A 24,809-nucleotide genomic window follows, 5' to 3' on the forward strand; every position below is an offset into this window, starting at 1 on the left:
CAGTATCCCATTGAGGTGCAATCCTGTGCATGTTTACTTGGAAGTAAATGCTCAGTGGGGCTTGCTCTCAATGAATTGTGCTTAGCATTGCAGCCTTAGCCTTGTCTCAAACCTCAGACTAACGTAGTTCTCTCCCACAGAGCAATTGATAGATGTTAATAAATGTTTGTCCGGTGTCTTTTACCTGTTCCAAGCATTTGCCTGATTTAAATAGTGAGTTGTGTACAGAGTAAGTACCACACAGCGTGTAACTTCTGGGCAGTAATTGCAGCATGCCAGAAATGCACACTTAATGTTTAAATAGTGCTTGTCAGTTGAAAAGGGCCTTGAAGTAAGATTTCATTGCAAAAGAAACCTGTTGTTTCACTCTCTTCCTGCTTATCTGCAATCTGGAAAAAACCAAGCAATGGGTTGCTCTGGACTGTTAAGGTTGTGCAAGGGAAGTTGAGGAGGGCGAGGGGTTATGAGCCGCGTGAATGTGTGCAACTGTGTAAAGGAAGGAGAGCAAACCTTTAGTTTTGTGGGAGTCGATTGCACAAGCATCTTGCGCTTGGATGCATGCACGCTTTCTTTCCGAGGCACGCACGCATCCAAAAGCGGGTGAGTGTATGTTTGCACGTACTTATCTCCTTCCTTATTTAGGAGCTGTGCAGGAGATAACAGCTGTTGCTGGGTATGGGAAGAAGGCGATTCCTTTCTTTTGCAACACCTGAACTGCCTGGAAGAACAGTAAATAGGTGCTTCACCTGTTTTGGTTCTGTTGCTGCTCTTAACTCTTGAAGCCGGTAAAAAAAAAATGAGTGCTAAATTTTTAAGAGCTAGGAGGAGAAGTGCTTGTAGTCCTTTTTGTTGTTGTTTAGTCGTTTCCGACTCTTCGTGACCCCATGGACCAGAGCACGCCAGGCACTCCCATCTTCCACTGCCTCCCAGAGTTTGGTCAAACTCATGCTGGTAGCTTCGAGAACACTGTCCAACCATCTCGTCCTCTGTCGTCCCCTTCTCCTTGTGCCCTCCATCTTTCCCAACATCAGGGTCTTTTCTCATGAGGTGGCCAAAGGATTGGAGCTTCAGCTTCAGGATCTGTCCTTCCAGTGAGCACTCAGGGCTGATTTCCTTCAGAATGGAGAGGTTTGATCTTCTTGCAGTCCATGGGACTCTCAAGAGTCTCCTCCAGCACCATAATTCAAAAGCATCAATTGTAGTCCTTAGTGAACTTAATTAAATAGGTATGGTATGGTAGAAGTCTGTACTGGGCCTGTGCACTGGATTCAGCCAAAGCCTCAGTTCAGAACTTAACCAGGCCGATTTGAAGAGTGGGTAGCTGTTGGACTGAGAGTTGGATTGAAAGAGCACGGATCACGGATCGTTGAGGGTCAGGAGGAGGAGGATGAGGATGATGCTTTTATTATTTATACCTTGCCCATCTGGCTGGGCTGCCCAGAGTGATGCCGTGCTCTCTTCTTGGAGGTTTCTAAGCAGAGGTTGAATGGCCACCTCTCATGGATGGCCTTGTTTTGGACTAGTTGAGCCTTGGGGGTCCCTTCCAATTCTATGATTCTGTGAGCACGGAGTGCCAGACAAGAAGAAGGAGAGGTGCCAGGTGGGAAGAAGAAACTGCCAAAAGGTCTAGGACAGCTGTGTTAAGGTCAGGGTGGAGTGCAACCCATAGATGCCTTTAAGCCTGGAGTGCAGAGCTTTCCTTTCTGCCCAATGCCCGACCTCCTGAAGCAGCAATCCCACAGAGAAGCTCTTTGCAAAGCAGCACCCCTCAGGAATGATCCCCCTTGGAGCAGCATCTCCTTGTCCCGCCCTCCACCTCACTGTATGTTGAATTAAAGGTAAAGGGACCCCTGACCATTAGTTCCAGTCATGACCGACTCTGGGGTTGCGGCGCTCATCTCACTTTATTGGCCGAGGGAGCCGGCGTACAGCTTCCGGGTCATGTGGCCAGCATGACTAAGCCGCTTCTGGCGAACCAGAGCAACGCATGGAAACGCCGTTTACCTTCCTGCCGGAGTGGTACCTATTGATCTACTTGCACTTCGACATGCTTTCGAACTGTACCGAGCAACGGGAGCTCACCCCGTCGCGGGGATTCGAACTGCTGACCTTATCGGCAAGCCCTAGGCTCAGTGGTTTAGACCACAGCGCCACCCGCGTCCCGTATGTTGAATTTGGGTTTCTTTAAAAATCTATTTAAGCATCAGCTCACAGGTCAGCCTAATCTGTCAGTCCTGGACTAGAGCCACAGGTTGGTAGGCCTGTGCTGAAGCATACTAGAAATGTACCGGTATCTGAATTGCTGGCTGAATGCAGGCCATCCATTTGGGGAACTGGGTTTTGCAACTCGGTTAGTATACATTGACTTTCGAAAATCCTGAATAGTTGTGCTTTGAAAGTGAAATGTTGGGTAACAGTGTCTACATATGTGAGTTGCAAAGTAAAATTTCTGGATTTTGAGGAAACACATACCTTAAGGTTAACGTCTTTGGCCGAGCGTGAATCCACAGCACATGACAGCGGCTTTTCCCTTTTGCACTATGAATCTTTATTGCACTGATGTAGCTAGGCCCACTTTATTTGATGGGTTTTGGTTACAAGTTGTGTATTAGATTAAAAACACACACACAGGAAGGAGGACTAGAAACCATAAAGAATGCAGAAAGGGAAAACTGTTCCTCAAGTGTGCCAACCATTAATGTATGTTGTAATTTAATGTGTTGAAGAACTGGAGCAATCCAGGGATAATTAAAAATATAAGAATCTACTGTTGTTATATAAATGAAATACAATGCAGTCTGCTTAAAAATATGCAAGAAGACTTGTACTTAGCAAGCAGAATAAAATTCTAAAAATGTTTTTATTTGAGATTAAAATTACTGTAATTCTTTTGAGGCGGTTTTTGCTCTCTCAGTTTCACATATACACTCTGACTTAAAGGTCTTGGTGGATAGCTCTGTTGAAGATGTTGACCCCGTGTGTTGCAGCTGTGAATAAGGGAAATTTCCTTGTTAGGGATCATTAGGAAAGGAATTAGTTGTTATACAAATCTGTGGGTGCAACAGCACTTTTAAATACTGTTTACAGTTCTGGTTGCCTGCCCTCAAAAAGGATATTGTAGAGCTAGGGTTCAGAAAAGGGCACTCAAAATTATCAAGGGGATGGAGCAATTCCCCTGAGAGGAAAATTTCCAGCACATCAGGTTTTAGGGGTGGGGGGAAAGGTGGGGTGGGGCATGGTAGATGTATATAAGATTATGCCCAGCATGGAGAAATTGGATAGAGAGCAGTTTTCCTTCCTTTCCCACAATATTAGAATTTGGGGCTCATCCCAGAGAAATTGAAGATTCAGCAGAGATTAAGGAAAGTACTCACCTGGAGTACTGTGTCCAGTTCTGGGCACCACAGTTCAAGAAGGACACTGACAAACTGGAATGTGTCCAGAGGAGGGCAACCAAAATGGTCAAAGGCCTGGAAACGATGTCTTATGAGGAACGGCTAAGGGAGCTGGGCATGTTTCGCCTGGAGAAGAGGAGGTTAAGGGGTGATATGATAGCCATGTTCAAATATATAAAAGGATGTCACATGGAGGAGGGAGAAAGGTTGTTTTCTGCTGCTCCAGAGAAGTGGCCACAGAGCAATGGATCCAAACTACAAGAAAGAAGATTCCACCTAAACATTAGGAAGAACTTCCTGACAGTAAGAGCTGTTCGACAATGGAATTTGCTGCCAAGGAGTGTGGTGGAGTCTCCTACTTTGGAGGTCTTCAAGCAGAGGCTTGACACCCATATGTCAGGAGTGCTCTGATGGTGTTTCCTGCTTGGCAGGGGGTTGGACTCGATGGCCCTTGTGGTCTCTTCCAACTCTATGATTCTATGATTCTACTCCACACAGCACCGTAGTTAAACTATGGAATTCTCTACCACAAATTGTACTGATGACCACCAACCTGGATGGCCATCAATACATGCTTGTGTATGCTTTAGCTGAGATTCCTGCATTGCAGAGGATTGGACTCGATGACTCTTGGGGTCCCTTCCAACTCTACAATTCTATGAAAAGAGGACTGGACAAATTCATGGACTACCAGTGGCTACCAGGCATGATGGTTATGTTATCCTCCACTGTTGGAGGCGGCCTGCCTCTTTATACCAGTTTCCCTAGGAATCACAAGTGGTGAGAATGACTGTTGTGTTCAGATTCTGCCTGTGGGCATCCCATAGATATCTGCCTGACCCTCTGTGAGAACAGGGTGCATTCTTAACAGTGGCCAGGTCAAGCCATGCCCAAAAAACTTGTTGTTGTTTTTTTTAAAAGTACAGTGGTACCTCTGGTTGCAAATGGGATCCGTTCCGGAGGCCCTTTCGCAACATGAAAAGAATGCAACCCACAGCGGTGCGCTTGCACACGCGCGGGTTGCGATTCGCCACTTCTGCGCATGACGTCATTTTGCGCGCATGCACGAGCAGCAAAACCCGGAAGTAACCCTTTCCAGTACGTCCGGGTCGCTGGGGGACGTAACCTGAAAGAACGTAACATGAAGCGGACGTAACATGAGGTATGACTGTATCAAACATATGCATTATTTTCTCTGATGTAATGCTCTTAAGTCAAGGGGTTACCTTTTTATTCCGTCTCATAAGTATATGCCTTCAATATCTGAGACAGTTCCAAAATGCATTCATCGTAAATATTAACAGTTGCCACAATATCTATTTTCTTAAAAAACCCCCCCCGTGTGTGTGTGTGTGTGTGTGTGTGTGTGTAAAACAAGCGCAGCAGCCAAATGGGATATCTTCTCTGCTTTGTGTAATTCTGTGCCTCATATAATGCAATATTTTCTATGGTGAAGGGATGTGGGGAGACAACAAGAGCTCTTTTATCAGCAGTGGCAAGGAACAGGAGGGCATTCTGTACTGAACATGTGTGAGATAACACCTATGTGTGAACTTGTGAGATAACACCTATGTTGACAGTGTAAAAAATTTAGCTGATCCAAGTGGTGAGCTTCCTGACTGTACTTGAATAAGGATAGTTCGGAGGTGGGGGTGAAAGCCAACGCATTTCGAAAGGCCTTGAGAGATAGCATTTCTGAGAAAGGAGAAAGAGACTTTAAATGGAGATGCGAAGCAGAGCATAGATTTTCCTGGTTTGGGTATTCAGTTTTATCTCCTTGCTTCTCCCAGGCCCGCTCCAGTGACATTTGGCCATGCAACATAATAAGCGGATTTGTCTGTAGTGGAGATGCTTCAGGCGGGAACGTCCTCCTTGCAAGGCAAACTCTCCTGTGGAACTTGGGTCTGGCCATTGTGGGAGTCACTTGGGCTGGTTGTGCCTGAAAAGTCTCTTCCAAGGCATCCCTCTGGGTGTGTGGAAGTAAATTGCTGGGAGTTGCGTAACAGAAACCGAAGAGTTGTGTGCCACAGAAACCGAAGTGTTGTGTCCCACAGAGGGGGGGGGAGTGTGTGTGTGTGTGTTGTGACCAGGCTTGTGTGGAGTGACATGTGCAGGCAGGCCTGTGTAGAAGGCTTGCCTGGAAGAGCTGTAGGACCACAATAAGCCCTAGGAAAAGGGCGTCTATAGCTATGCAGACCAAGTTAGGTCTCTGTTCACTCGGGCAACATGGCCGCTGCTTTTGGTGAAGAATGCTGATGTGGGAAAGGGTCCCCCACAAGGGTCCCCCAAACTGGGGCTCCCCAGATGTTTTGAACTGTAACCCTCATCAGTTCCAGCCAGCACAACCGATGAGGCTGAGGGGAGTTGTGATCCAAAACATATGGAGGGCAGGTTGTGGATGGCTGGCCTACATGATGCGGACTGCTTACATGGAAATGGGAGGCCCGTACGTTGCCTTGACAATGTGGGAGCCAGCCGCAGGCAAAAAACCCCTACATTAGTAAAAATAAATAAAAATACATAGCAAGCCGAGGTTCTGCTCCCACCCTAACAAAAATCCTTGCTACGCCCATGGAAGCAGTCATCTCCTAAGTCAAATCACCTTTCTTCTTCTTCTGAGGAATACTAGCTTGGTGGGGCTAGAAATAGTGCGGAGGATATTAGGCTTGCGCTGCAATATCAGCTTACAAAAATAGTTACGCTAAAAGTAAACGTTTCAGAAGGTAGATGGTGTTGAGAATTCTACTTAGCCCGGTAAATTGTGGTACGCATTTATGGAGAGCAAATGTTTGGTTTAGCTCTGCAGAGATCCAGGTTGAAATCCGTGCTTAGCAAATGAACCCCACTCTTAAGCTAAATTTGACTTGCCCAACCTATTTTACAGGACTGTTTTGAGGACAAAACAGAGATAACGCTGAACCCAAGAGTTGTTTTTGGAAAGGGGAAGTGCGTATCAGATAAGCAATTTGCCTTATGTAGCAACTTTTGCAGAAAGTAAACTTTCGAAGTGCGCTTGTGCAACATCCAATTTAAATAGCTGTCAAAATAACTGCATTAGACCTGGAATTGTGAGGAAATATATATATTAAAATCTTTTATTTATGTCTATTTGTGAAAGGCTTGCAGCTATCCAGAGGTAGATTGTCTTCGTGATTTTCTCAGCAAAGGAATAAACTGGAGCTAGTATCTGAAACTGCTCTGCTGCGATTGCAGGGTCACAATTCACTGGGAAGTTTTCTGGTGCAGGTTTACTCTGAAACAAATGGGCAGTTTCAGTAGAGGCCTGTCTCCATTCATTTTGGTGGAGTCCCCCCCCCCCCCCGAAATGAAATGTATCCTAGTTCAAAAAATTGTGTTGTGAGCCATTACATCCAAAAACATTCACACTTTGAGTAAACACAGGTTGTTTATTTTAATAGGATGTTTATGTTCCTTTTTTTTTTTTTGCCTGGTTCATAGCAGTATCATTAAATAAACAGATTAAAACAATTAAAAAACAAAACCATAGCAGTTTTAATGAAAAACTGACTTGATTGATTCAGAACACCCTGTGAAATAAAGCTGTTCACTCCTGTGTCTAAAACTAATAGCTGTGGGACATGATGGGTCACGTAAGGAATGAATTCCACATCCGTGGTGCCACCATTAAAAAGGGTTCCATCTTGTATTACCACCATCCTGAATCTCTGACCCTGAAGGAGGAACGCAGGGCCTCCTTAGGTGATCTAACTACATGCATAGATGGAAGGCCCATGTTAGTTTCCTAGGTCCCAGACTTTTTAGGAAATCGGTTATGGGAATGATGTAGTTCTAGAGCTAAATACACGTACAAACAACTTTCCAATTGATTAGCCCGAAAGAAGGAAGAGGAAATACTGGATCTGCAATTGCTGACAATTTAAAAAGAGTTGGCTAGATAACTCAGATTTTGAGTGAGAAAAGATCACTCAAATATCCTAGGAAGGCCACACTATTCCTTTTTTAAAAAAACTTTTATTGATAAATGCAATACTTACAAACACAAACCAGAACACTAAACAAACTTATTATACGTAGATATATACACCTCTCAACTTAGATTACAAAAAAGAAAGCAAACATACAAACTAAACATACAGACATAAATTTTGACTTCCCTCCACCTATATGTGGCTTTCTTTATTTCTTTTCGCTGTGTTATCAATGTTATTTTTGACTGTCTCATCTTATACCCATTTCTTCTTAATTTTTTACTCTATAAGTTTCATTCATTGCATATTGATATATTAATACCAGAACAATGTTTTTTTGATATATTCCTTCAGGAGGCCACACTATTCCATGTGGGGTGTTCTAACAATTAGCAGAGTGCCCATAATTGTAGCGGAGTCTTGACAGATGAGTAGCTCCATGCCAAAGACTGGATGGATGCGGTTTGGACAGCTTAAAAAAAGGGAGCTTGTTATACCCAAATCAAATGAACTGTAATGACGTCAAGTGTCAGGTTTGCTGAAAGTTCAGCTGTCCTGGGTGGCTTGGGATGGAAAGATAAAAGGCCATAAATTACTTCCATTGTTAAAGCCCAGTAAGACAATTTTCTGATTGCCTGGGGCAGAATAGCATTTGCCCACAGGCAAGTAGTAAAATCACCTGCCCACCTTCTTCCTAGCTAATGCAGTGCTGATTTCTGGAGTGGGAGAGACCACTGCACAGTTAACTGCTGCTGCCTCCGCCGAGATTTCTGTCATGAAGTTGTGACCCCTGCTCGCTCTCTGGCACTTTCCAGCTTGGTCGACATGCTCTTCTTCCATAAAGCCAGGATGGATTAGCGCAGATAGCCCAGTATTGTTTTGCCAGCCTGCAAAATTGCATTGCACTCCCATTTTTGGGGCCAGAGAGCACCAGTGGTTAGGGTAAATAGATCCTTCTGTGTCCTTGTCATTAGGGTGGGGTATCAGGTGGTTTTGGGAAATGTGCAGCTTTTGCATTTGCTAAGACGGTATACTCAAGAGCAATGATTTCCTCTTTCTAATGTGGCAGTCATTTGCCTAATGAAGAAAATAAAACCTGCTTCCTGTTGGAGTGGTGTTAAAACGGCCTAGAAGATCCAGTGGTTTTGCTTCTCCAGCTTTCAACTATGTCCAAGATTGCAGTCTGCTTACATTAGCCCATAGAATTTGTGTGTGTGTGTGTTGGGGTATTGAGAATCAAATGTGCCGTAATCTACATAGCCATGTCTTTTTATCTGATGCATCCCACCTCCTGCTGTATTTGATCATGCTAGATTGTCGCAAAACAAATCTGGCCTGGGCAGCGACTTTTATGTGTCTGCCACATACGCATTAAATTGTGACATCGAGAAACCTGATCAGCTTGCTTGCCTTTTCCTTCACTCCCTCTCCTTGCAAATACTGGTTTGGCAGGACACACTGTTCTTTGGGAGAAGGAAAAACGATATTGTTGTGCATGCATGCATGGTTTTTAAACTGTTGGTTAGCGTGCATTTTTAGCAGGTGTCAAAACAGTAAATGAATGGGATTATATAATTGACCTTGTTGTAGCTCCTATTCCCAGTTACGTAAGGTCTGGGAAAAGGCCTATAGGGCGTAAGTTATCATGTTAGGGACATAGGAAACTCATTACTGTCTACACTGGCTGGCAGTGGCTGTACAGAATTTGCGGACCCGTGCCAGTGGTACCTGAAGATGCCAGGGATTGGATGTTCTGCCACCGAGGTATGACATTTCCTATGCTCCATGCACAAGGAATATTCTGGCAGGCTATTGGCAGAATATTTTAAGGTTGCAGTTCTAAACCATGGTCTGGAGTTCACAAGCTTCATTCAGGTGGTCAGCGCCATGCCTGTAAAAATACAATTTAAAATCATACAGCATCTAGGACAGAGCTTAAAGGTAAAGGGACCCCTGACCATTAGGTCCAGTCGTGACCGACTCTGGGGTTGCGGCGCTCATCTCGCTTTATTGGCCAAGGGAGCTGGTGTTTGTCCGCAGACAGCTTCTGGGTCATGTGGCCAGCATGACTAAGCTGCTTCTGGCGAACCAGAGCAGCGCACGGAAACGCCATTTACCTTCCTGCCGGAGCGGTACCTATTTATCTACTTGCACTTTGAGGTGCTTTCGAACTGCTAGGTTGGCAGGAGCAGGGACCGAGCAATGGGAGCTCACCCCGTCGCGGGGATTCAAACCGCCAACCTTCTGATTGGCAAGTCCTAGGCTCTGTGGTTTAACCCACAGCTCCACCCGCGTCCCTTAGGACAGAGCTTACAACAGGCCAAAAAAAACCCCATTAAGTGGTCAGCCCAAGACCCGTGGCAATTTTCAGATGGTCAGTGGGCAATTCACATGTGTTCGCTGCTGGAAAACTAATGTGATTTGTCAGTGTATGTTTGTTGATTTGACCCCTGGCAAAGCAGTTCTTTTCTGTCATCTAGTGCAGAAAAGCCATGACAAAACTACGAAAGCAGAAGAGGAAGAAGTTCCAGGTGCCTTAACTTAAAATCTGTTCCAGGTTCAATGCATTTGGGAAGTAATTGTTCCTCAGGTGCTTGAAATAATTTAGGGTGGCTTTTAAAAATCTACCAGCTGCCTCAAGTGTACTCTTTTGAGGTTGGAGCTAGCAACCTCTAACCAGTGTGTTCAACATTTTAAAGGAAGTGACTGTCATTGAAAGTCTGAAAAGAGCATGGATCTGGAAAACCATCTTCAATACTTATTCCAGCAGGAGGTTTGTGTTACTGAATATGTTCACCAATTTTCTCAGTATCCTACATAATAGTGCTTTTTAAGGAAGTGTTTCATGCATTTTTTAGTCTTTGACCATTTTTTCCAGGCAAGTGCGGAGCTTCTTTCTACTAATCCTCCTTCCTTCTACTAACTCCACCTTTAAACATCCCTTTCACTTTCAAAGGAGTAGAACTTGTTTATTAATTCCAAGGCAGCAGGTTTTACAACTGACTTACTGGTCTCCCCAGGAAGACAAATCCCAGATAAACTTTCTGGCTTGTTTTTGTGAGTGACAGAAGGCAGCAATTCTGAAAAACTGGAAAGGGGGACTTGGGTTTTCAGGGGAGAGGTTTACAGAAAGCAAAATAAATTAAAGCAGAAATGCTGGCATTAGAAATTTTTCTAGAAATTTTTTTTAAAAATCTAAAAAGCTTGCTGTGTTAGAAATACTTCAGACCTAAGGAAAAACTGGCCCGTTCAAAAGCATGTTCCAATTTTCTCTGCAAAGCGGTGGCTATAGACAGGCATCACGGAATGGGAAGACAGAAGCAGTAGGAAGGGGAAATTAAGATTTAGGCAATTTGACGTTCTTCCTCTCTCCTCCCCTTCTTTTTTCTTAGAAAAATTGAACTGCAGCGAAGATAAATTTGCAGCTCCTGCCATTCAGGCAGGGTTAATTATTTGGGGCAGGGTGGTCATGGTTGTAGCTAGAAATAGTCTGAGGTATGTGTTAACTTATTTCTTGTGCTATCCTTGGATAATTACCCGCTACCCATCCTGAATTTGTTATGCGCATGCTCATCTTGTTGGTGCATAAAAGTCTAGGAGTGTGAAGGGGAACCAAACCCTGGCATCCTTACCTTGCTTTGCTCTATGACTCTAAGCCATGGGTAGGCAAACTAAGGCCCAGGGGCCGGATCTGGCCCAATCGCCTTGTAAATCGGGCCTGTGGACGGTCAGGGAATCAGCATGTTTTTACATGAGTAAAATGTGTCCTTTTATTTAAAAGGCATCTCTGGGTTATTTGTGGGGCACAGGAATTCATTCATTAATATTTTTTTTTTCAAAATATAGTCCGGCCCCAGACAAGGTTTGAGGGACAGTGGACCGGCCCCCTGCTGAAAAGTTTGCTGACCCCTGTTAAGCCCTCCAGTTGATGATGGACTACAAGACTCATCACCCCTGACTACTGGCCTTGCTGGTGGTGGGGGCAGATGGGAGTTGGAGTCCAACATCTGGAGGGCCTCTGGTCCCAGCCTGGCAGCTGTTAAGGAAGGCTGCTGCAGACAAAGGTGGTATTTAGAGTTGACCTTCTCCTTTCCCCTCCCCTTGCAGCCTTCCTGTGACTCTTAACAGCTGTTAGACCAGCAGAGACTTGGCAGGTGAAGCTTTTCTGCTAGGTCTCTCTCACAGCATTTAAGGGGAGAGGGAGCCTTAGGGGTGGCAAGGTGAAGGCATCAACCATGGTAAATATTTGATCTCCCCAACTCTTATCAAGCTGACTGTTTGCTGCAGATTTTTCTCCTTTGTTGTCTCGGACCTTTGATGTGCTAATTAACCCTCCCAATTCGGCTGCATGCAAGCACATTCCATCCTTTGTATTCTTCCTGCTCGCTCTCTGTGTTTTTGTTTTTTAACAGCCCTGCCGAGATAAAATATATTTTGCTCTTGCTCTTTAACCATCTGACTGTTCCAACAAAAGATAATACTTGGAAGCCGGCTTGGGGAGTCGGCTCTCTCAATGCACCAGCGCCCTGGAGATCTCTTCCTTCTCACTAGACTCCCTACCAAGAAGTCAGTCTTAATTTTAATCATTTTGCACTTGCAAAAAAAGGAAGTTGGCATTGCCAGGATTCCCTTTCCTCCTTAACAGAGGCCCTCACCCTTCGATTACATATCCTTTAGTAATGGGAATAGTAAATGCTACCTGCCTGTTGCACTGTTTCATTCTTCACACCTTCCCGAGGGTTAAGTAACAAGCTGGCAAATTAATTGGGTTGCTTTCAGGTTTTTGTCTTCCATGGGATTCTGGATGTTGAGAGAGGCCTGCTTGCTGCTGGTCATGCAAGATCTCATCCAGATTACTTGCTGGTTCATAGGTCATTCCCTTATGCTATATTAGTTTAGACATGGTACTGACATGCTGAGTCTAGCCAATGTTTTGTAGTCAGTTATATTCTGGTATATTTTAAGATTCGGGTACAAGGTGTCTTGCCCTTGTGAGCCAGTGTGGTGTAGTGGTTAAGAGCGGTAGACTCGTAATCTGGTGAACTGGGTTCGATTCCCCACTCCTCCACATGCAGCTGCTGGATGACCTTGGGCTAGTCACACTTCTCTGAAGTCTCTCAGCCTCACTCACCTCACAGAGTGTTTGTTGTGGGGGAGGAAGGGAAAAGAGAATGTTAGCCGCTTTGAGACTCCTTCGGGTAGTGATAAAGCGGTATATCAAGTCCAAACTCTCCTTCTTCTTCTTCTTGAGATGATATGCAAAGCCATAGAGGGAAATGTTTAAGAATGCAGAGATGGCAAGGAATGTTCATGGTTGTCCTAACAGGGAAGGCTCGGTCACAGAATGCTAATGAATCAAGCATTCCTGCAAGAGAAGCAGATGTCTACCTTGACTGCTAGTTGGAAATCCTCATAAAAGGCCCAGGGCATGAAGGGATGTGTGTTGATGGTCAACCAGGAGTGTTGCAAAAGCAAAAAGAGTTGTGGTTTGGTGCACAGAGACCTGGAAGAGTTGTGCATTTCACATCAGTATTGGGACACTGAGCCCAGTGCATTGGCTGCTGTCTTCCATTGTTAGAAATTTTCCCATCCAGATTTTAGTGAGAAGCAGGACTGGGTGTGTGACTAATGTGATGATACATATCAATGGCTAGTTTTTATTGCTCTTAGAAAAGATAATCTTGATACTTTTTTATACATGAAAAGGTAGGGGAAAAGCTCCACCCTTATTCTTGAGAAACTTTAATAGCTCTCTTCTCATAGCAGGGAAGGTGTAGCTTTAATGAGAAAAGGGCTTTATTAAGTCTTGATTTCCTGCTGTTGTGTTAAAAGGAAACGTTCTTCCTTAATCTTTGGAAGGGAGAAATGGTTCATGTTTTAGAGCGGAAGCACATTACCCATTTCTTACAGCTTCTTGTCCACCCCTTCCCCCTCCTGCAGCATAAAACCTAGCAGCTATCACTTGTGATGCTTCTGTTTTAAATGAATAATGCGCTTAATGTGTCGCAAACCGGACATTTGTGTCAAGAGGCAATTTGGGCCAATGGAATAAAGGAAGTTTTAGTCTGGTGGGCATTCTACACGAGGCTCCTTTTCCCAGAAAACTTCACAGCCTGAATGTAAATTGTTTGGGTCACTTCAGCTGATGCTAGTTTTAAAAACGGCAAAATGAGCAAAGTTCAATCAGTTGAAAAGCAGTAGCAATAGCAGTCACCTGTCACTGTTGAGTTTGCAATCCTGTTTGCACTTCACCTGGGAGTAAGTCCCATTGAACTTGTCATGTAACCCGGTGTGTGTGTGTGTGTGTGTGTGTGTGTAAACCACTCATTTCTAAACACTTTATCATCCATATCCTCAAATATTTTATTGTTGTTGTTTTTATTGAAATTTATGTGAGCTACTTTGGACATAGCTTATACCGAAAGCCCCATATAAATATTTTAGTAAATGCAAAAATAAAATAAAAAATTGTGCGCCAGGTTGGATGGTAATGGAATTGATATTCTCGTCATTAAAACATAATACATTGAAACATTCCAGTGCTGTACTGCTTTTACACAGTTCAGTCTTTTTGAATATCATCAGTTTCAGTGCTTGAGTCCAGCACTAATTTTACTGAAAGGTATCCTTAAATAATTTTTTTGCTTGGGTTATGCCCAGCCTATGTAATAGTATCAATTTTTATATTCACATCCGTGTTGCAGCTTCAGTATGTTAAAATAGAATGAAAAAATGCTGTCACAAATGTTGGAACAAGAAAAGCTGGTTTCCTTTGACGTTTAGGAAATCTTGCACATTTTTTGGGGAATTTACCCCCTCCTCAGCAGAGGCTTAGAAAACTTTGAAATGAGTAGGATCAGTTGTATCATGTTTGCTTTGCTTTTAGTAAGCAAAATGAAAATGATATAGATACACCTTGTTAGTTTTATGTATTTTTTCAGAGTTTACTGAAATATTTAATAGTTAAGTCCCCCCCAATACACTTAATGTGGTTTAATGCAATCACACTTTTTTTTTTTAGTTTGGGTTTTACTTTCACTTGCCAGTTACATAGAATTAGAATTTTAAGTTGGCTTTGATTTGACTTGCAGCTAATGTTATGAAATCACCTGACTATTTATAAATAAAATAATAACAATAGAAAAAATAGTTATTTGCATGGGATGGCATGCTTTGTAAAAGGCACGTTTAAAACCAGTCAGTGTATTTTCATGGACTATAATTGAATCTGTCTTAATCTGAAATGAAACCATCCCAATATCCCTATATTCATGTTTAGTTGCGCATATTCTTTTGGTTTCATTTTCTCCTCCTCTGTTCCCTGTTCCAGTTTGCAAATATACTGTGTGTTGGTTTAGAATACTGGCACTTCGTAGGAGGTGTCACCTGAAAAAAAGTTAATTTCAACATTGAAACTGCTCAGTTTGGTGTTAATTTGATTTGTCTCCATTAAGTTACTATTGCTTTTTTAATGGAAGGGTGCATTTTTAGAAATAGAAAGCTCCCTCTAGGGGGGGAAAGTAATGGGAAGTTTTCCTCCTGGAAGAATTTCTTTTTCCCTGCATCCTGTTACCAGCTTCATCAGTTCATATGACCAGGGTCTGTATGAATCTGCAAAATGGTCACTTCCGATAAAGTTTTCATACTGTAGCGAGTTAGAGGTGTTTAATTAATTAAGCTTGTGTTGAAACCATGTGTCAGACTACTCAGGAATTAGAATCTAAGGAAGCATAGTGTATATTCTAAGCATCTGTAAAAGCTAATTGGGTTTAGGCACATTTCCTGGTTTGTGTATTGGACACGGTAATGGTAATCCTAGCCAAATCAACAAGTGTTAATGAAGTGAGACAAACTTTATTTGTGAGGTGATCAGGAGTTCCAAGCATCAAAGGAAAAAGGTGCTAGGATGCAAATGAATTGAGCCCTCATGTAGATGAAGGACTTAGTTTAGGAAGTGTTATATAACCAGGAAGCAGAGAGGAAAAGTTGCCCCACAGAGCAATAGAGGCTGCAGAGAAAGGATGCTGAAACTGCTACTATGGAATAAGCTGGCATCCTTGGGGGTGCTGTTGTGGTGAGCCCTTCCTTTCTAGGCTCCAGGTTTGTGTGTGTAAATAAACCATACATCATAAAGACACCACAAACTCTGCTGTTCCTTATTGTCCTGAAGGAAACACAGACCCTGAATAGGCGCCTGGGATGCCCAAAGCCTTGCTCATGACTCAGCAGAGACTGGGCTGGCACGTAACCATACCTATCCCCTTCGGTTGCAGTTACAGTGGTACCTCAGGTTACATACGCTTCAGGTTACAGACTCCGCTAACCCAGAAATAGTGCTTCAGGTTGAGAACTTTGCTTCAGGATGAGAACAGAAATCGTGCTCCGGCGGCGCGGCGGCAGCAGGAGGCCCCATTAGCTAAAGTGGTGCTTCAGGTTAAGAACAGTTTCAGGTTAAGTACGGACCTCCGGAACGAATTAAGTACTTAACCTGTGGTACCACTGTATATGTTTAATAGATTAAATTCAGTTTTTTGATTCAGCGATCACTCAGCGGAATATAATGATAGCAAAGGATTTCAAAGGCTTATGAATTATAGATATTCTGTTATTGTAGTTTTTTCAGGCTGCATCTTGTTTTGGGTATTCGTTTGTTTGTTTGTTTGGGATTGGTCTGGGTGAGGTGGGGGGGGGGAGAAAGAGAAAAGCAACCGCCTTTCTGCCATTTTTAATGCGCCCTAAATACAGCAAGGTGAGATTAACTCGTAGTGCAGAAACTCAGACCCGAGCGGTTTAAAGGCCATTATATTTGGGTCAGCGGAACAGCGAGTAAGCAAAAGCAATGGCTTCCTTTAGAGAGAAACCCCTGCTAATAAAACGAATATGCAAGCTTTCTCCAGAAGGGGAAAGGAGGAAGGTAGATGTTGCTGGTCAACAACTTCTCTTTATGTTTAAGAATTGTAAAGCAAGCAGCCTCCCTGCATGTGATAAATGGAAGGATCTAGCTAAGTCAGTGGTCTGGGCTTGCCGTTGCCATGGCAGCAGCAGAGCTTCTGTTTCCCAATAACACGCCAGCAACTAACTTGCTTTGTCACAACACAAGCGTGGTGATTCCAGAGGCCTCTGAGTTTCTGCTCCTGTGCAGCATCGCTGCCACCTTAAGTTTCTTAACTCTTTCCATTCCTCTTGTATTCTCTTGAAAGCAGTGACTTGGCAGTGGGAAAAGGGGGGGTTTCCTGGTGTGGGGACCTCTTGAACTTAAGTACGGCAAGAGCTGTGGCTACGCTTGAGCAGGATAAATACGTCAGAGGAAAACTTCCAAATTTTTCCTGTTCCCAGCGCAGCTGCGTGGAAGGCAAAAGACGCAGGTGTCGGCATAGGAAGGTTTACGGCCTCCATCTTGCAGTGGGAGGCAGTGCAGGGCTTGTCGGCAGGGAGGAAAAGGAGGACCGGATCAAAACAGGATGCAAGGCAGTATTGATAGGAAGGGACCGAACAGTCCAGTGTGGGGAATGGAGCAAAAGGGGTAGGTGGTTGTTAGGTCTATACCTTGCCAGGTGCGTTCTGCAAACTGCTGCCAGTGCAACATTGCCAATTTGCGATTCTAAGAGGGAAGCTGAGGTTTCAACCTGAGCAGCTGCACTCCTGTCAGCACCACCCTAGTTACATTACTGTTATGTTTCCCTGATTGAAAACCAGGTGTAAAGGCCCTTTTCATTGTTGTTGTTGTTTAGTCGTTTAGTCGTGTCCGACTCTTCGTGACCCCATGGAGCAGAGCACGCCAGGCACTCCTGTCTTCCACTGCCTCCCGCAGTTTGGTCAAACTCATGCTGGTAGCTTCGAGAACACTGTCCAACCATCTCGTCCTCTGTCGTCCCCTTCTCCTTGTGCCCTCCATCTTTCCCAACATCAGGGCCTTTTGCTTTTTGTTAGCTTTCCCTTATTACCGCACCATGGCTCCTCAATAAGGAGGAAGTGAGTGGGCCCACGCAAACCACCACTCTTAACCCACGGTATATTGCACTTCCACCCCACAATAACACTTTTGTATGATTTCACTGCTTGTGCTGTGAAACAGGTCATTCATCCAAGTTACGCTTGTGGTGTGCCTCTCAACAAAAACAAGCAACATGCCTTTCCCCCAAGGCCACATTTCCTTGCGCTTGATTATTAATTCAAAATGCCTGACATTCTTAAGCAGAATCCAGTTTTGTTGACTTTCGCCGTGGGTTTGGAGAGTCAAATTTCATCCTTCCGTGGGCCGTTGGCAGGCATAGCTTTGTGTTTGCTCCACATATGCTAAAATTGGAATGATGCTGAGAAGTCTATAATGTGACACGCGCACCCCCAGCATTTCCTGTGAGCCAGTTTGGTGCCATGCATAGAAGGCCTGTTGTAGCTCTGAGGAACAGAGGCTCAAATTTGGAGCCGCTAAGACAGGGGTTGTCAACCTGGTCCCTACCGCCCACTAGTGGGCATTTCGGGGTTCTAGGTGGGCAGTAGGGGGTTGTACGGTGCAAACTGAATCCTCCTTCCATCGAGCATTGGTGGGCGGTAAGGAAATTTTAGCATCCAGAAAGATGTATTTGTGGGTGGTAGGTATAAAAAGGTAGATTAAAGGGTAAAGGGACCCATGACCACTAGGTCCAGTTGTGACCGACTCTGGGGTTGCGACGCTCATCTCGCTTTACTGGCCGAGGGAGCCAGCGTACAGCTTCTGGGTCATATGGCCAGCATGACTAAGCCACTTCTGGTGAACCAGAGCAGCGCACGGAAATGCCGTTTACCTTCCCGCCGGAGCGGTACCTATTTATCTACTTGCACTTTGAGGTGCTTTCGAACTGCTAGGTTGGCAGGAGCAGGGACTGAGCAACGGGAGCTCACCCCGTTGCGGGGATTTGAACCGCCGACCTTCCGATCGGCAACTCCTAGGCTCAGTGGTTTAACCCACAGCGCCACCATAAAATGGTAGATTACCCCTGCCCTAAGAGGATCTCTGGCTCTTTCCTTTTTCCCAACCTAACCTAGCTCGTAGAGTGGTTAGGGGGCTGAGCCATCAGCCAGAGTGCTAGAAGAGGAAAGGGATCAAGATATGATACATGAATGAGCGAGGGTGGTGCTGTGGTCTAAACCACCAAGCCTCTTGGGCTTGCCAATCAGAAGGTTGGCGGTTTGAATCCCCGCAATGGGGTGAGCTCCCGTTGCTCTGCCCCAGCTCCTGCCATCCCAGCAGTTGGAAAGCACACCAGTGCAAATAAATAAATAGGTACCGCTGCGGCAGGAAGATAAACGGCATTTATGAGCTCTTTGGTTTCCTTCACAGTGTCCTGTTGCGCCAGAAGAGGTTTAGTCATGCTGGCCACATGACCTGGAAAGCTGTGTGTGGACAAACGCGGCTACCTCAACCTGAAAGTGAGATGAGCACCACAACCCCATAGTCTCCTTTGACTGGACTTAACCGTCCAGGGGTCCTTTACCTTTTTTTTTTTTTTTTTACATGAATGAGATACCTACCATTTACCCAAACAAGCAATATATCTACCAGTCCAAGAAGCGACTTATATGCTACCCCTGCTTTGACATTTTCTCAAGGAACACGCAGGAAACTGTCTACAAAACAAAAGCAAACAAAGGCCACAGTAGAAATCTGGGGGTGGGGGAACTTAATGGGTCTCCCAATATAGGGAATTTCAGAACCTGGTTTCAGCCACTGAGTTGGTCCTTTTCTGCGTACCCAGCTTCCTAATCTCTGAAGACCTCTAAGGGAAGAGCTCAGGCTGGTACCTTTAAAAATAGTGATTGAGAGGCAGAGTGGCCTAGTGAGTGAAGACTTGGACATAGACCGGGAAGATGCAGGTTCAAATCTCTGCTCATCCACAAAGCTTAGACCCAGGCCCGTTCACTGTCCCTCAGTCTGCCCAAGAGCAAGTTGCATAAATTCTATGAGATTTTCATAGGCTTGGCATTGTTAGGTGGGGCATCTCCCCTAGGGCCAGCTGGAAGAATGGTGGGAATTTTTTTTTAAATTTAAAATAAGCCAGTCTGGTGGAAGAATAATGTTTTCATTTCAACAAAGCTGTTAAGCCTCTGTCTCTGTGTTACCTGAAGGGGAAAAAATCCAGGCATTTTGTTGAAACTCATTGTGCAAATCTCCAAACAGAGAGGTGCAGGAGATGATTCAAATTGGTGGCGGCCACTTGGTGAGACAAATCTATAAGGGCTGATGACAGAGCAGAGCAGCCTTCCAAGAAGGCCTGCTTAAAACCCAATGAAATCAATGGGACTGGTGTGGAAGCATTTTCTGCTGAATTGCATTAATGGCTGGGGTATGCAAGGCAGAATGGTACAGGGGCTCTGTGGCGATGCATTGCCAGATATTTTACATAACACTGTTGTCCTCTGGCAATGCACATCTGCCTTCTCAGCTTTGTGTTGATAAGAGAATAATAACAGTTGTTTTAGAGGCCCTGGTTCACACGTAGCGGTTGTTCCGAACAAATCAACATTCTGCGGCCTTTTCCATGAGCTTTCTTACACATAAAGTCATTGAAAAGACAGTGGTTTCTTTCCCTTGTTCCCAGTGCATTACTGTGTGTAATAACACCCCCAAATTTCAGTCCAAGCGTGAAAGCCAAAAATGGCTGCTGCTTCTTGGGAAAATGGATTTGCTGCAGTTTTCACAATCTCAGCTAGAAGCAGGCGGTAGCAGTGTGTGTGTGTGTGTGTGTGTGTCAAGATGGGACAAGAAATAATGGACTTAAGTGGGCAGGCAAGGGTAGCCCCTGCTGTTTCTCAGGCATATCTATAGGGAACATACGAAGCTGTCTTACACTGAGTCAGACCATTGTTCCTTTTAGCTCTTGTCTACACTGACTGACAGCGAGTGGTTTTCTAGGGCTTCGGCCAGAGCATGTTCCCATTCCCAGGATCCCTGTGGGAAGGTAGACACTGGGGAAAGAAATCCTTCCATGCATGAGAACAATTGGCAAGTGGAACAAACCTGTCCAGGGAGGCTGTGGAAACCTCGTAATTTGAAGCATTTGAGGAAAAGTTGGAGCAGCACTTGATGATTGGGGTCATTTTGGCTGCAATGAATTAGCAGAACTGTATGTGCTTCATAACATGCAACACAAAGCCACAGATTTCAACCTCATGGTGATCTCTGAGATAATGTATTTTTAAAAGGAAGCAGAAGTAGGCCTGATGAAATGTCTATAAAGGCAGCTGTTTGGGTTTCGAGAGGTGTGTCATCAGTGCCCCCCATTGCATGGCTTATTATTATTTCAGCGCCCCCACTCCCATGGCGAGCTGTGTTACACATATTTATGCTAAGGACTAAGCCGTCTATAGCTCTGGTAAACAACTACTTTTAACTTCTTATCTACTGGGTTACTCCTCTGCAAGGCAAGAAACAAGGCCAATGGGAGTTGCCTGTCCCTAATCTCTTGGGTCCATGGAGTGTCTGGAATAAAGAACATGATGACTAGGGTGTGTGAACCACCTCCTCAGTACTTCTGTAAAGGCCACATCAAACAGTTATGTGTGGACCTTGGAAAAGTCTATTTTTGGTATGCAAAAGGTTTGCTAGAGTATTTTCTTGTTCAGACTTTTTATGCAAGCATGTCTTGCTTTCATTGAGTCTCCCCAGCATGCCTGCAGGCATGTATCTATGCGCTGTGTTGTCCAACTATGTTGTCTGCTTAGCTACTGAGTGCAAGGTCCCTGCTTAGTTTAATTACCTACCTGCCTTTTGCAATTCTAGAAAGCCCTTATTGGCTTGAGGAGGTACTTTGTTAATTGCAGAAGCATAGCCTAGGTAGTAATTTCCCCTCTTTCTCTCTCTGCCCACAGCTTGTACAATGAAGAGAGAAATTTGCTCCGCATCCAAGCAAAAGAGAGGAGGAATCAGGAAGCTCTCCAGGAGAAAGAATCATTCCCTGCTGATATCCCTCTCTTTGGAGAACCTTACAAGGTATCTGCACCATCTCACATTGCACAGCAGGATTTGCAGCAGGGAGTTGTTGCATTTACAGATGGAGTCTTTGGCCTCTTTGCCTAATGCGTTTCTGCTGTCTCCAGACAGTGGCTGTGGGGTCCTTGCCAATTCAAGGAAGCCACAGACTCTTATCTCTATACCTTCAGCTTTCTTTCAGAAGCAAGCCTCTCTTGCTTGTGGGGATGTAAATAAAAATGTGCAGATAGAAATTGATCAGCAAGAAGTGAACCTGAGAGGGCCCATAGCACAATGCGAGACCATGTGCTTTGAGTGCAGAGGATCCCAGATTCAATGCCTGGCTTTCCTGCTTTAAAGAACTCATGTTGCAGGGCTTAGCAAGACCTCTGTGTGTTTTACTGGGGAATTGCTACCAGAAAATGCTGGGCTCGCAGTCTCACTCGAGCTGTAAGAGAGCTCCAGATTTTCAGTGATGCAGTCATTTGAGTATAAAAGCAGTGGCATGACTTAAAAAGAAAAAACTTGGACAACTGACACTTAGTTTTTTAAAAATTGTACATAATATTTTATTGCGATTATAGGTATCGGGCTAGTTGAATTTAGGTTTCTGTTAACCTGTGTTGCCCCACACTCTTCAATTCACCTTTTGGTTTGGCACCACATAAGCAGAAATGCCTTTCTGTGACCCTGGTTCTCTCATTGCATAGTAGCAAAATCTGCTAAGGAGTGAGGACATCCTCGGTGAACTGAGGGGGGCGGGAATGGTTTAATTTCACCTCTTCCATTTCGCGGTTGTTTTCCTCCCTGTTTCAGAACAACAAAGCAGATGAGCTATCCAGCCGGATTCAGAAGATGTTTGGCAATTACGAAGAGATGAAGGAGCTTATCGCCATCAAGTCTCAGCAAGATTTCATAGGGATCCCCACAAGCGTCATGTCTCTGATCCCTCAGCGCAAGCCAGATCGTCCACTCTTGCCTGAAAAGACCAGCAGCGTGGTACCTGCCTCATTCCAGAATGGTAGCCATCACCGCAAGCCCTTGGGACCCATTGCTTCAGGTGCTCCCTCTGCGGGCAACTCTCTGCACCACCCAAAAATTCACTCAAGGATAGAACTGGGCTCACAAAGCGGCGGGCTGCCCAGCAACCAGAGGCGAAGTCAAGAGCAAGGCCGCAAGACTCAAGAAGGCCAGAACAGCAGAGGCCAGAAGAAGAATGAAAGATGCATTGAAGAAGCCCGCAAGTTGCAGCCCTCCCTTTTGGAACTTTCTCCCTTGCTGTCCTCGTTGTCTTCCCCTGTAGCACCCTTGTCGCCTCTACATTCCAGCCAACGTGTCAATTCCAGGTCTCTCGGCAGCATCAACAAAAACCACGGGCAGAATAGCTCCCCTTCTCTGGAGCTGGTGGCTGGAACACGTGAGAATGAAACCCAGGACAGCTTGAATGCTCCTGTAGCTGTTGCTGCTCAGCCTTCCTCCCAGACTTTCCCTGCATCGTTGGCTTCAAAAACCAGTGCAATACAGCAGAAACCGACTGCCTACGTGAGGCCAATGGATGGTCAAGATCAAGCTCCGGACGAGTCGCCGGAACTCAAGCCGCTTCCTGAGGAATACCACGAACAGTCCTACGGGAAAATAGCAAACGTGAAAACAAACGTCAAGCCCAACTTGCCCAGCTTGCCCAAATTGAAAATACCTGTTGAAGCGACTGAGGTTAGTGGAATTGCTGCTCTTTGTTTTGGTTTTACTTTGGTGCAGTAAAGTGATTTATTCATATTTACTTGTTTTGGTTTAGGGCAATCCATAATAATAATTAGGTTTAACCAATATACAGTGGTACCTCAGGTTACATACGCTTCAGGTTACATACGCTTCAGGTTACAGACTCCGCTAACCCAGAAATAGTGCTTCAGGTTAAGAACTTTGCTTCAGGATAAGAACAGAAATCGGGCTCCGGTGGTGCAGCAGCAGCAGGAGGCCCCATTAGGTAAAGTGGTGCTTCAGGTTAAGAACAGCTTCAGGTTAAGAACGGACCTCTGGAACGAATTAAGTACTTAACCCGAGGTACCACTGTACAGTACAATCATTAAAGCTGAACTTGCTGCAGAGAAGCCAACTTTTAATAGAATATTGTGGGCTGAGAAGCTACTCAATGCTAGAAATGGACAATCGCCCTCCCATTCACAGCAAAAGTGGAACAAAGCTTTTTTTAAAAAAATGTTCAAGCAAACACTCCAACACCCCTCTGCAGCTGCTACTTCCCCCCAGCTCAAGGACCCAAAAATGTCAGGATAGGTGGAGACATTGGCAGCTGGTGCTTCAAGTTCCTGGCAATAGCATATCTTGCCATCAGGAACTGGGACTGCACTGCCAAGTCCCAGAATTCCCAGTGAGAATCTGAAGCTTTCTGTGCATCCTTTCCGGCCCTGGTTTTGGGATCTGTAGGAAAGGACACTGCCTGGGGAATTGGAATGTTTGCTTCTTCTGCCTCATCAAAAAAAGTACTTTGTTAGACCTTTCAGACTGGGGAAAGGTGATGGCAAAGGAGGTTGAGCGGATCTGAGGTGCGTGCCGCCTCTTTCAATTATGCCTGCCAGAATGAGAAAGGTGTAGCAGGCCCTGTTCAACAGCTGTTAAGCACCTGGTTGTGCAGGCTTGTTAAAAACAGTTCAAGGATAGACTTTAGACAAAAGCGATATGGTTTCAGGTGGTGTTTTGTTTGTGGTTCTTGGCTTTTATTGTCTGTGTTTGTTTATTGGAGGAGGGGGCAATTTTGGTAACCAATAATAAACGGCAGATACCACAATCAGGTGGTTGGAATTATTATGCATTGATTAATCCGGAGTGAAACTGTTAAGAGGAGCCAACAGCCAAAGGGGAAAAACCTGCATGGATATTTATTGCTACAAGGCTAAATATTTCTGTTCTTGGTTTTTATGCGTGCGAGTTTGTTTAGATAACTTTATAAACTTTGATTCAAGAATTAAACCACCCGAAGCAGCAAACATAGCAAATTAAAAGCATTATAATAAAACAAGCTGCCGAAGCAGCATAGAAAAATTACAGAATAAAAACTAAGAACAATGCAGAGTCAAAACTGTGGTCAAACAAAAAACTTGCCTGAGCCAAAATGTTTTCAGTTGCTGATGGAATGCAAACTACAGAGGGGGTCTACTAATCTCCTAGACGTCGACGGCATAATTCAGCAGGCCTCTGTTGCTTTACTGCCCAGATTATAGTTTACGAATGATGCTGGCGTATGATTTGGAATTTTCCTGCATTTGGGTCCTAAATGCATTCAGGATTTTGTTCCCCCCTGTTTTTGATAGTCACTGTTCTTCCCCAGTGCTTGCCTTCGACATCACTTTCATCAAACGATGATTGACTCACTGAGTTTTCGAGGCTTGTGTGCTGCCACCTGCAGCTGTGAATTTAACTGTTGACGGCATCTGCTTACGGCAACACTGACAAGTTCAGCCTTTCCATTTGAACAGAGGAATCAGCTTTACTACAGAG

General features: G+C 44.7%; 2 protein-coding genes across 23 annotated transcripts in view; one reads left to right on the forward strand and one right to left on the reverse strand.

Annotated features, from left to right (window-relative positions):
* The window catches only part of AFF1 (ALF transcription elongation factor 1), a 146,834-nt gene that overhangs the window by 45,015 nt on the left and 77,010 nt on the right, over positions 1-24,809 (forward strand). For all 22 annotated transcript variants that reach the window (XR_014515523.1, XR_014515524.1, XR_014515525.1 and 19 more), the window contains 2 exons: positions 21,194-21,314; positions 22,110-23,006. Coding sequence is in view for 18 of the 22 variants with exons in the window: in XM_083458594.1 (XP_083314720.1) it covers positions 21,194-21,314; positions 22,110-23,006 (1,018 nt within the window). In the remaining 4 variants the exon portion in view is untranslated. The remainder of the gene's footprint in view (positions 1-21,193; positions 21,315-22,109; positions 23,007-24,809) is intronic.
* Positions 1-24,809, reverse strand: part of LOC310685915 (17-beta-hydroxysteroid dehydrogenase 13-like) — a 162,010-nt gene that overhangs the window by 2,636 nt on the left and 134,565 nt on the right. The window lies entirely within an intron of this gene.

This window comes from Podarcis liolepis, assembly GCF_965112155.1.
Source record: "Podarcis liolepis genome assembly, chromosome: 9".
Classification (NCBI taxonomy): domain Eukaryota; kingdom Metazoa; phylum Chordata; class Lepidosauria; order Squamata; family Lacertidae; genus Podarcis; species Podarcis liolepis.